Source organism: Castor canadensis, chromosome 5 (genome assembly GCF_047511655.1).
Source record: "Castor canadensis chromosome 5, mCasCan1.hap1v2, whole genome shotgun sequence".
NCBI lineage: Eukaryota > Metazoa > Chordata > Mammalia > Rodentia > Castoridae > Castor > Castor canadensis.
The window spans coordinates 145,098,818-145,112,109 of record NC_133390.1 but is presented as its reverse complement, the minus strand read 5'-3'; the positions used below and the strand labels follow the sequence as shown (position 1 = coordinate 145,112,109).

Genomic DNA, 13,292 nt, shown 5'->3' with positions numbered 1-13,292 from the left:
TTATCTGAAAATATTACATAGTTTGTCTGCTTCAACTGGCATTTTTGAGCCCTTTATTTTTCCTACTAAAATTATCTCTATTAGTATCTTTTGATATAATATGGGCTTGAGCTTCTTTTCCAGAGAATGGACAAATATCTTGGGCATTCATAGTTGTCTGTCTGCACACCTAAATCATAAAAATTTGACATTTAATCAGAAGAATTTCAGAACAAGATATAAGGGGTTGAGTTTCATGTCTCAACCAAATTAAATTATTTTGATTGATTTGTTAATTCAGTTGACAGCTGAATGCAAAACTTGACAACATATATGGGAATCTTTGGGAAGTCACTAATAATTCCTAGTTACCTCTATGAGGTTTTCTCAAACTTGAACGTAAACCAATTTTATGAAGGATCTCAAGAATCTGACTGAGATTCTGGGTTCCTTAAAGGCTCCTGGAGGATGTTGCTGCTGGTCCTCGGACTACACTTTCAGTAGCAAACACCTGTATTACCTTCCTTATTCTTGTGACAAGAAAAGACAATGCTAGATAATTTTTCTATTGTTATCATTCTCCACTTAAGCCTCTGTAATGCCCCTCTTTAGCACTTTTGTAGGAGATTTAGAGTTAGCACTAGTTAATTTAACTTGGATTTTCATGCTTTTCTACAAAACTTAATTTTCCAAATGCCTGAAATGTTCATTTTCTAAAATATTACATAATTTTCTTTCTCAGACTATTATAAGCACTTTTGTTTTTTGAACTTAGTGATTGTAAGAGCCATGGATTTTGGAGGGCTCTGGTGAATGTTGAGCTACATGCAAAATGAATTAAAATTATAAGGCCTTCTATGTTCTTTTATTTTTGTTTTTTTTTTTGTCTTTTTTATTTAGATGCCAATTAGTAATGTCTGCTTCAAAGTGACTGGTCCTTTCCATTCCAATTGATTACTTCTGACCCGAAAAGCCAGATACTAGATTTGTTAGAAATACACGCATGAGATTAATTCCAGTCTGAAGTACCTGCCCTGTGTTGGGGCTTTCCAAGGAGGGGTATGATCAAGCAGTTCAGCTGTGGTGGAGGTAGTTCTTTGGTTTTAACTGTATTCTGAATAGCTACCTTAAATAAGAACTACTTGTTTCTTCTTCAAGTCTTTTTCCAGATGTTTTGAAACTGGTTTCTAGGAAGAAACCTTGTACTACTAAGTGTGTTTGAAGGTGATTTGCCGGTGCATAGATATATGATGTGTTAGCCCTGCAGTTGATAGAGCCAATAATTTTAAGGCTTAAGAAGCATTCAGGGTTCCTCTAAAATGGGGACTGGAGACATTGGACTGGGGTCCATGTCTTTCTTACACAGTATGTTTTACTGTGGCTTTGCAAATAGTTTTAATGATGGTGGTGATAATGACAATCCTAGGGATGTAAAGACTAATTTCTGGTGTATAGTCTTTATTAGCTTATTAATTATAACAATAACCATAGTACTCATTTGCTGAGTTCTTGCTTAGTTGCAGTTACTATTCAGATGAATATTGTGCAGCAAACAGTGCTGTGGTTTTGACAGATACATTCTATGGGGGTGCCAGAAATTTACTGCTGCATTTTGAACAAATGGGAGTAATCAAAATAGATAGGGATAAGATTAAATATCTTGCTTAGTCCCTTTTTACAAACAAATAAGCATGTGTAGAACCTCTAGCAGGTGTTTTTGTTTTTTTATACTAGAAATTATTGGGGGATTTACAGCTATGAAAATCATATAGGAGCTTATATTCTGATCCACAACAGAGATTACCTGTTTGTACTTTTACTAGGCAGCATCAGACATTTATCATTTTAAATAGCCTTATTTTTGGTTCTATGGATTATATTCTTTAAAATTATAGCAAGATTAAATGTAACCATAACAGTTAAGTTGAATTTTGAAATTCTGAAAACGGCCCCATCTGACATATCTTTAGTGAATTACAGCTTTTAAACACTGATTACCAGATTCATCTCATTTGAATGTTATTTTTACATTTAGAATCTGTCTTCTGCTTCAGTGCAGCAAAGCGTACAGAAATAATCTTATCCTAATTAACAGTGTTTTGTGATGTGGGACTCCTGTCAAAGATCCCTGTTGGAGCTAGAAAACATTGAAAGGTAAACTGAACACATCGTCTTTCTCTCGTTTGCATCAGAATACATCTTGGATTCAAAGACCCTGAAAAAAAGAGAAAAAATAAAACCCTCTCCCTTTAAGCTGTAATAAATGTGTTTGGTATGGATTTGCTGTTATTAATCTTTACTTGTTTATAGTTAAGAGGATTTTGTTTGGAATATTTGAAAGTAGATGCTGCTGGAAAATATCTTTCTTACCAGAAGTATAGAGTAGATGTATATATTCTCTTCTTTGTTAATTGGTCCTGCTTATTTAGCTGAGAAAATGAAAATATAACGTATACTAAAGAGAAATCTGTGTACATAAACTCCTCCCTTCCTGTTTTCAAATACATTTATTTCATATGTTGCTTAGCTTATTTAAATATACGTAGACAAGAAAATGCAGCTGCTGTTCCTTTAATATCAGAACTATGCACGTTACAATAGGTGTCACTGTTTTACTTGGTCCAATCATGATTGGTGACTTCAGCTATTGGCTCTGAGCACTGGCTGGCTGACTCCATCTGCAGGGCTGTAATACCTACTCTCCTCTCCTCCGATCCATTCACCATACAACTTCAGCCGGCTGAACAGACTCCCTCGCTCGCTCACTCGGCTCCAGTACATCTTGCTAACCTAATTCAGAAAACAAGTGCTACAGCTCTCTCTGTCATCTTTGCTCAGTGTAGCACTTTCAGGTGATCTAGAAAGCGCTTATTTTTATGAGCAAGTAAGAGAAACAGAAGTCATGATGGGGATGTATTTAACAGACCCAGTACTGGATAAAACTTAAAGCCAGTTTCTATTCAACATAGTGAAAAGGTCACCTTGCCTGGCTGAGAAAAGAAGCAAAATATCAGCTTATTGGTTTCTATTAACATCTTAGCTCTGGCTTAGCCTCTTTTTCTTGATGTTTGAGCCAATTTGGAATATCTAGCTCTAAAGAGGGACATACTGTACTCATGGTAGATGACAAGGAAAAGAACATGAAATGTCTCACCTTCTTCTTGATGCTTCCAGAGACGGTAAAGAACAGGTCCAAGAAAAGCTCAAAGAAAACAAATACCAGCAGTAGCAGTAACAGCAGCAGCAGCAGCAGCAGCAAGTTGCCCCCAGTTTGTTATGAAATAATTACCTTGAAGACTAAAAAGAAGAAGAAGATGGCTGCTGATATATTCCCTCGTAAAAAACCAGCCAACTCCAGTAGCTCCACTGTCCAGCAGTACCACCAGCAGAATCTCAGTAACAACAACCTTATCCCGGCCCCCAATTGGCAGGGTCTTTACCCCACAATCAGAGAAAGGTAAGTGCCGAGCCATCATGTTTACTTTAAAAGTTTTCCTGTGTTGAAGTTTCTGCAATTGTAGGACCTGTAATATATTTTAACACAAATCTGTGTTTCCTCTTTTCCCAGAAGCTTTGCTGGTAATGGAAAACTGCCTTGTATTTTTTCCAAAACACTACAGCTGTTTCCCTCTTAGATAAAAATGTTTTTGCAAGCTGTAACATTTAAATGACAGGGTTGTATCTACGGACCATAGAAGATAGAAACCTTTTATTTGTTCTTAGGCATATAAAAGTTCGTGTAACTTTTTTTTTTTAAACTTTAGATACTTCCCATGTGTTTGCAATGATTACAAACAAGGTTGTTTAGTAGAATCTGTATGTGTGCTTTGCAGTGAAGTTATTAAACTGTTGCTTAGCCTGTGACTCTTGTAGGTTTCCTATGTTGGGGAAGGGGATGTTAAGAATGCTGGCTGCTGTGAATTAATGAATTGCCTCTGTTTATAGAAATGCAGTGATGTTCAATAATGATTTGATGGCAGATGTACATTTTGTGGTTGGGCCACCAGGTGGGACTCAGCGGTTGCCAGGACACAAAGTAAGCAACAGCTGCATTACTGATTTAGTCTTGAGATTTACAAAGAGGGACTCTCTCAGTCAGTCTGGAACTTGATGTGGGCAGCTTGCCGATGACAGGCAGTGCATGTTTCACCCGATTATAGAGAAACGTACCCTCTCCAAAGGACTTTGGCCACGCTTAAATTTTTCTTTGTTTCCTTCTCTACTGTTTTATATATCACACAAAAACATGCTCTCTTAACTCTCCAGTTATAGGAAGTTGTGACAAGAAAGTCGTGTTTACCCTTCTCATAGAAATCAGTTAAATAAGCTTTAGTTTTGTTTGTTTGTTTATTTATTTATTTATTTATTTTGCAATGAGGGATCTATGCATTAGTTTTGCTAAGCTTTTAGATAATTACCATAAAGAGTGTTTTATGTGAACATCTTATGCTTCCCTGGCAAGATACCCTGTACCATGGCTTTTTCAAAGAAACAAGTTTAGATACTCTATGTCCACTAAGCATGACTGCTTTAGTTATTTTTCTGGGTTTATTTGGAGAAAATGCTTTCAATTTAGTGCATGAAATAAGATTTCCCTGTTTCCACAGTATGTTTTAGCTGTTGGGAGCTCTGTGTTCCATGCAATGTTTTACGGAGAACTTGCTGAGGACAAAGATGAAATCCGTATACCAGATGTCGAACCTGCTGCTTTTCTTGCTATGCTGAAGTAAGCATTATTTGTGTGTTTGGAAAGAGTTTGTTTATCCTGTACTTGTACTCTCCCAGCTTCAAAGTTATATGTCAGTTCTGCATAACAGAAAGGAGATTCTAAAGAAAGAGGGTGCTGCTTATCTTGTAAACATTTTTGGGGGAAAAAAAACTACTGTTCATCTTTCAGAGGAAGGCATGTAGAATGATGCAAGCATTTATAATCACACCTTGCATAAGATTTGGGGGCAAATGCATGTGTAGCAATTTTGCTTTTAATGACTTACAATTATAGAAAAATAGCTTTCAGGTGTAGGCATTATTTAATAGAACATGTTCTCTAAAAGCAGTATGCATGAAGAAGTCTTCAAAGGAAGACATTTTTTCTTTACAAGTATAGAAATTATATACTTATACCACGAATTGGGAAATTTCCAAGTTTCCTAAGAGTTGTTATCTCCTAGCAGCAAATGCAGAACTTAATATTTGTTGAAATAATCTGATATTTGTGTACACACAAATGACATACAGAATTGGACACTCTTTCTCTAGGGTAAGAAACATCTACACTTGATAATAGAGGAGAAATTTTTGAGAGGTATGAATAGTCATGGATTTATACAGATAATCATCAATTGATAATAGAGAAATATATGTGTAAAGTATATTATATGTTTATAAAATGAGTTTTATATCTAGTAGGTCTTTGCAGACTGATATATGTTAACCAGGTAAATAGAGTCATCTTTGCCATGTACTGATGCTAGACAATGGGGTAGTCTACCATGTAATTAAAAGCAGTTATTACTCTAAATTATGTTATCTGATATTTTTTATTCTGTATTTCTAGCACATTAAAGTATTGAGTTTAAAGTTATCTACTGCTTAGATAGAGATTTCAGTTCACTGGAATAAATAAAATGTTGAAAATAATAACTTAGTGGATCAAGTTGAACAGTCCTCCCACAAATAGTTAAAATGTTGCTATGTATTATTTAATGTCTACTGAAAATAAGTTACAGTTAGTTTTAGAGCTTAAAAGTAATTATTTGTTCATATTATACTTTTGAAATCTAATTGCTGCTGACTGGAACTTTCCACAGTGGGAGGCAGGGCAATTAAAGGCAAATGAACATGTCAAGTACCAAAACCTAAACTACTCCACCATTTTTTAAACCTTCGCAATCTTTTAGAGATGTCTGTACAGACATCACTTTGACCTGTAAGAATCCCTGTCCTTGCCACCAAGTGAAGTCAGCTTTGTGTATGAACTGGTGGGATTTGCTGTTGAGTAGAATGCAGCACTAGTTCAGCATGTTGACTTTACTGCAGTCAAGTAGAGCACTGTGTCGTTGTAGACATATGCCTCATCAGGAAACATAAGCAGGAACAGCAAAGAGCTGCTTCTCATCCAAATCATTTGAATCATCATTTGTCATGTATCTTTTCTCATAGATTTATTACCTAGAGCACATATTCATACAGTTTTTTAAAATTACATATGTAGTCCACATAAGGTGGTAAGACTAAAAATGCAGTAAGGTACCATTTGCTGCCATGCCAAAGTTAAGATAGTGATGAGAGGTTTCCTTCCTCCTACATTGTGGGTGAATAATCAGATTCCTGGAAAAGAGGTTGTCAAGAAAAGGGGATAGCTATTTCTTTGACAGTCCAGAGCTACTAAGTCCTGACTATGTTCCTAGATGCTCCCCATGGGCTGTTGGTCAAAATATAACTGATCTGCAGGCCTGTGGTAGCTGGCTTAGCCCATCATGGAAGAAAAAGATTTCCTGGGCACAGAAAGGCATTCCAGTTTTGACTGGACATTTTTGTCTTTGCATCCTTGTGTTTCTGTATTTTCTTGCAAAAGTTATCGCTGATATCCTAAATTGTGTGTGTTAAAATGAAATACAGTAAAGGAAAACTACAGAAAAAGTACTGTATGTTTTAGCTAGAACAATTTAAAAGTTAAATATTAGTATTTTTCACACATGTAGTTCTGTTTCTTACACCATCCACAGCAATCTAAGAGAAGCAGATGATCATTTCTGCCTTTACATATCATTTTGGAAAATTGCCACCATCCTCCAAACACCAAGAAGTGTGTCATCTCCTGAGATGGCACAGTTCACAGAAGCAATGTACCCTTAGGCTTTCCTTTGTTATCTTTTAATTAATACATCTGGAAATAATACATGCTTTAATTCTGAAAGTAGAAAGAATGTATGAGGAGAAAGAAGAGTTAGAAGTTTAGATTTAAAAAACAGGTACAAAGTTTTGAATTTTATGTAAAGTTAATTGGAAGAAAGCATTGAAGTCCATATTTGACAATTCATTGAACTAGAAACTACTTAAAAATATTTAACACCAACTTTTATTTTGTATTTAGGAAAAATCCAAAAGCATCAAGGTGCAATTATTGCTGACATTATAGTATTAGAGGCAATTGTTTTTATCTGAATGTGCAGAAAAATTTTATAATTTTTAAAATATATATACATGTATATATTTATATACACACACACATTATCCTTAAAACATAGGGACTATTTGATAAAATATAATATAGTATGTATATTAGATTTTTGTTATTTGTTTTCTAATACTGCCTTTTTCTGATATAGAGTTCTTTTTCAGGTACTGAAGACACTGAATGCAGCTTGTAAGCGAGGTTAGAGTGTTAACACAAAGTTAATGCCTTTAATTATAAACTTACTACTGAGCTAAAATATTAATAATTTATTAATGTATTTCAAATGTTTCTTTAAACATGTTTGTAATAACTGTCACGTAGATGATGTTATTGGAACAAACTTGAAAGTAGATGCTTCTTGCTGGGTATCCTCATCTTGTGAAAATTTCATTTATATGTTGTATGCTTTCCTTCAGATATATCTATTGTGATGAAATTGACTTGGCTGCTGACACAGTGCTGGCCACACTGTATGCTGCCAAAAAGTACATTGTCCCTCACCTTGCAAGAGCCTGTGTTAATTTCCTGGAGACCAGCCTGAGTGCCAAGAATGCCTGTGTGCTCCTCTCCCAGAGCTGCCTGTTTGAGGAGCCAGACCTGACACAGCGTTGCTGGGAGGTGATTGATGCCCAGGCCGAGTTAGCACTCAAGTCTGAGGGATTCTGCGACATCGACTTCCAGACATTAGAAAGTATACTCCGCAGGGAAACTCTGAATGCCAAAGAAATTGTGGTTTTTGAGGCCGCTCTCAACTGGGCTGAAGTAGAATGCCAGCGACAAGATCTGGCTTTGAGCATTGAAAATAAACGCAAGGTTCTAGGAAAGGCACTTTACTTGATCCGCATACCCACCATGGCCCTTGATGACTTTGCAAATGGTGCTGCACAGTCTGGAGTATTAACTCTCAATGAGACCAATGACATCTTCCTCTGGTACACTGCAGCCAAAAAGCCCGAGTTGCAGTTTGTGAGTAAGGCCCGTAAGGGCCTTGTCCCCCAGCGCTGTCACCGTTTCCAGTCATGTGCCTATCGGAGCAATCAGTGGCGTTATCGGGGTCGATGTGACAGCATCCAGTTTGCAGTGGACAAAAGAGTGTTCATCGCAGGCTTTGGGCTATATGGCTCCAGCTGTGGCTCTGCAGAGTACAGTGCCAAGATTGAACTCAAGCGGCAGGGTGTTGTCCTGGGGCAGAACTTGAGCAAGTACTTCTCAGATGGATCCAGCAATACCTTCCCCGTGTGGTTTGAGTACCCAGTGCAGATCGAGCCAGACACCTTCTACACAGCCAGCGTGATACTGGATGGCAATGAACTCAGCTACTTTGGGCAAGAAGGCATGACGGAAGTTCAGTGTGGCAAAGTGACTGTTCAGTTTCAGTGCTCCTCAGATAGTACCAATGGCACTGGGGTACAAGGAGGGCAGATCCCTGAACTTATATTCTATGCTTGAACCTTCACTTTCCCAAGTAGTGTGAGCTCGAGGTGCACATCTGGTCCCTGCTTACTTAATGCTTAGCTCATCTGCAGATGTGTGATCAGCGCAGGTAATTTGTAATGAATGAAGCAGTAGGCATATTCTAATTTCTTTTAACATTTTAATTATGTACAGGCTAAAATGCAGCATTCCGCTTTTAACTAAATGCTTAGAAGAGCCAAGTTCTTACTAAGGCTTTGGTTTTCAGAATTTTATCTGTACATCTGGGGAGATTTTATGTTCTTCCAAGTGCCCTGCCACCCATCCCAGTTTTATCCCTCTAAAGAAAATTTTGGATCACTTCACTTTCCTTTTGAATTTTTTATTTGTGAATGGAAATAGTCCCTTCCTCCAAAAACACAGGTAAACTTCAGTATACAATTTTGAAAGAACTTTTGCTTTGTAACAAGTAATTTAGAAAGTAGAAAGAAGTCATGTTTACCTTTTACTTTATTTTTTTTTAATTTGTTGCTCTGGGCTTTGCTTTTTTTTTTTCTTTTTTCTTTTAAGTCTTAAACTCGTATGGTTGTTATATATTAAATAATTGGAAGTGTTAATATTAAATAGGAAAGCAAGCAATTGGGTGTTTGTTCAGGCCATAACTTCTACTACAAAGCAGATTAAATATTCTTTTTGTGTAGAAGACAAGACACTGCAACATAGGCACTTCTTTTAGAAAACCAAATTACAAAATTTCATTATCAATAGAAAAAATGTTGAACACCTACTAATTTACACTGAAAATAGGTTTTAAAAGGATCCCCCAATAAGTCCCGTACTACAGATAGTTTGCTGACATATTAGAATATGCAGTTTGAAAAAGCCAAACTCTTCTTGCCAGGCAGCTTTGGATCCCCATAATTTGCTTGTTTTTTAAGTCATATTGTATAAAATTCCTGTTACCGTTCTTCCTATTAAAAGAGGACCAAACAGTTCTTTAGAGGAGTGAAGTAACAGTTTTGTAGCACTACATGATAATGTGGTAAAATGTTTTTTTTTTTTAAGGCAGAAATATTATTTATCTGATCTTTGACCATATGCTATCTTATTTGTTGATTATGACTGTGCTGTTCCTGGACTGCTAGGACCTGGCCTCTGGCCATCTTAAAGTGCCATATATTCTTGCAGGGTTTTTGAAAACTGGTTTAAAGAAACATACTTGTTTATAACTAATATTCACTGGATCAGCATCACATCCAGCTCTCTTATTTGTCCATGGATAATGTAAGCAAAGGAGGGAAAAGCTCATTAAAAGATTCTCCTTCAGTGATGGCTTATTTTGGTTTAGTGCCTCTGACCCTGGCATTGTCCAGTATGATCACTTCGAGTTGCAGTATCCATGTGTTTCTGGGCAGTTTTCTGCTCAGTGTGCTCCTGAGATGGCTTTCTCCACCACCCAGAGTGTGGTCCCTGGCCGCCTCCTTCTCCTGCTCTGCAAGCCCAAAACTGGCTTGTCTGGAGCAAGGGGTTAGTCCTGGGGTGTGTGTGCCTGCACACCCATGCGCATGCAAGTGTGTGTGCCTACTCAGGAATTGCCTCCTCCCTGCCTGGCTAGTGAGGAGTGGGACAAGAATGGTCCCCCTGCTGGCCCCAACAAGGCCCAATATGTGACTGTCATTACTTATGCACTGTGCTTTTGGGCCACTTCTTTTGCAGATGTGGGCTCATGGCCTTTGGCCTGCTTCCCTGTTGGAGGAGAACACTGGATTATGGGAAATATGGGAAATGTTTTAATCATTTTTGTTGCTACCTACGTCTGTTAGCATAAGTGATCAAAAGCTGTTAGTAGTGACTATAGATGAGTACTCCCAGGACAATTTTCAAAGCTATCTGACAATAATTTATTAGTAGGGAGATAACAGACAGTAGTTTTGGCAAAGTGTTGATGAACTAAAGGTACATTTTTAATGAAAAACATTTCTACAAAGAATTTTGTTTTTAAATTATGGTTAAACATTTCAATAACCCATAGCTGCCATGAAAATTGGTAAACCTGATTAGAAGGCACTTGTTTCATAAGCCAGAGGAGAAGAAACATTGTGTAGTACAAATTTTGTCCTATCCAATAGTTGAGGTGGGTGACATGGCTTTAGAGTGTGTCATTTGTTTCCTACTCTGTGTCAGTGCTCCTGTGACTGAGCTGCCCTCCACATGCTAAGAAACTGCTGGGTAAAAGCCACAAGATCCTATACACTGGGTGTAAAAGAACTTAATTTAATGTTAATTGTTGTTAATTTCAAAACATACACACATCCACCATCTGGTTGTCCTTTGCCAAGAGCCATGGATAAAATTTGAAAATTTTATGTAGAATAAGAAATTTTATGTTTTAAATCCTATTCTGCATTTGTAACAAAATGGAATGAAAGCTAATGTGCTTGCTTTGTTTTCTTTGGTAATTTTGAATTTGTAGTTTTTAAAATTAGAAACCATTGTTCTGACGAGGCAGGCAAAGCTAATGTATAAACACAGCTTTATTAAACAGCGTATGCTACAGATGCTTTTCCCAATATACCTGGCAGTCCTTGTCGTTGTTCATACGGGGATAAAGGGTAACTAGGCTAGCAGTTGTAATGTAACATTCTTTAAGTATATCTTAAAATAGTATTTAAGTAAATGGTCTAATTTCTACATGATTATTGCACTGAACTGTCTGTTTTATTTTCTAAGGTGTTTCAATAAGCTCAGTTAATTCAAGACACTGTAGCCACTTGTGCGTCAGCGTGCTTGACTTTCGCAGCTTAAAGCATTATTTATGAAGGAAAATATATAAATATGAAGTACCTCATGTTGAATGTTATTGTACTGTATTTTTAATGTAACAGTGCAGATCTTGTTAGACACATGAATGTGTATAATCATGTTAAATGCAAATAAAATAAAGCTGGTTCATAGATTTGTTTTCTTAGCATATTTGTCTCTCCCTTAAAATAGTAAAAAAAAATCATCCTGCAATTTTGTGCCACTGCATGTTAGCAACATGGTTTCTCAGGAGCATTTGTTTTGCTAAGCATTCAGATACCTTTGATTCCTAAAGAAGGAAAAATTTGAGGCAAAAGCATAAGAGAACAATGAATATGTTAATCAAGTGCATTGTTCAAAGTCTGACTGTTAAGTTAATGAGAGGGAGTGAATGGATGCATTTATATTCCTGTTATGGAATTTGTGGTTGGCTGGCATTCTGAAGCTGTGCTTGCCCTAATGTCTGGATCTCTCTGTACTAAGGGGATCTCATACTGAACGACATCTGGCTTCTGATGTGACCAGTACTGCTACTTCATGCATTCTTATAATAGCATGGATCTAGGGATTGTTTTTAAAATGTCATATGAGAATTTTGAATATAATTGTTATGTACTCAGTTTTCCTTCTATTCTGTTTCCCCATATCTAGTACATTATATACATAACACCCACATACTCATTGATAATTACAAGTTTTTTTCTCTGCACCTTTCTGATGCTTTTCTACTAGAGTTTATTGTGAACTCCAGTGTATACACTTAACCACTTCACTTTGTACAGTATACCTACTCAAAAGAATTTTGGAATTATTCCAAAGAATAAGGGAACTGGAAACTCCCCATTTTCATCAGCTTAATCACAGTTACAACCTGAATTGCAAAAATCTTTAATCCAGAAAAGTCTTAACTATTATCTCTTCTTTGTTGCTATTTAAACTTAATCCACATATGTTTGTTTTCATTATCCCAAGACCATTAGGAATGATCCTCCTTCATTGTTGGGGTTCAAAATCAACAAATTACTGAAATTACACTTTCTTCCCAGTTGATGAGGTCTGGCTTGCCTGGGAAAACTATGGACTTAAACTTGGGAGAAAATGGGAAGCATTTCTGAGGAAATAAATGATATAAAACTTAGGAGACAAAAGTGGTCTTGAAAATATATTTGTTAGAGCAAGGTTTTGAATGCCTTTGAGGAGTTCCAGTAAAAGCTAAGCACACTTTGGATTTTTAATTAATGCATTTAAACATTTGTTGAAAACATTTACATTTATTGGCCAGCTACTACTCTTGCTCAGCATTCCAGCTATCCTCTACTTTTCAGGATAATATATTCTAACAAAACTAATACCAGAGACATTTTTCAAAAATAGAATTTACTCATTTATTTCCATAACCAATATTAGCACTGGTGAAAAGTATCTCAATCAAGAAATTGCCAGGAAAGTGAGATGAAAGTATTTGTGAAGAAGTTAAGAGCTCTACTGACTGTCACATGCCAAGCAGTGTAACACTCCAGCAGCTATAGATAGGTCTCAGAAGAATGTTTGGGTACATTTACCCAATGTGGGCAACTCCTTTGTGTTGTCTTTTCTAAACCTTTGTGGGGGGATGGAGGGCAATAGGCCACATGTGCACACTGTCCGAATCAGTGTCTATTTGCCTATCTATTTAAATGCCCAGTGGATAGCATTTTTAGTAGCAGATGCTATTTTGTATTCTGCCATCTAAAAAAATCCCAAATCTCAAGATATTTAAACAAAACAAGTCATTTTTTGGTCAAATCTGTATTTTAAATAAGTCTGTATTGGACATAATTACAGTTGCATATTGTACTGCTAGCACTTAAATAGTAGCGTTCTTTCTAGTTACTCATTTCACTTCAAGCTGATGGTCGTGACTTGGAAATATGTTAAA

General features: G+C 36.5%; 1 protein-coding gene across 4 annotated transcripts in view; it reads left to right on the top strand.

The window, feature by feature from the left end:
- The window catches only part of Btbd3 (BTB domain containing 3), a 30,532-nt gene extending 19,006 nt beyond the window's left edge, over positions 1–11,526 (top strand). For 2 of the 4 annotated variants that reach the window (XM_020179629.2, XM_074074339.1), the window contains exons 2-5: positions 3,154–3,436; positions 3,925–4,015; positions 4,587–4,705; positions 7,576–11,526. In XM_020179629.2, the coding sequence (XP_020035218.1) occupies positions 3,294–3,436; positions 3,925–4,015; positions 4,587–4,705; positions 7,576–8,608 (1,386 nt within the window). In that variant the 5' untranslated portion in view covers positions 3,154–3,293 and the 3' untranslated portion in view covers positions 8,609–11,526. Of the gene's footprint in view, positions 1–2,428; positions 3,437–3,924; positions 4,016–4,586; positions 4,706–7,575 lie in introns of those variants that run through there. The other 2 variants (XM_074074338.1, XM_020179628.2) reach the window with 2 other exon arrangements.
- Positions 11,527–13,292: the final 1,766 nt, after the last annotated feature.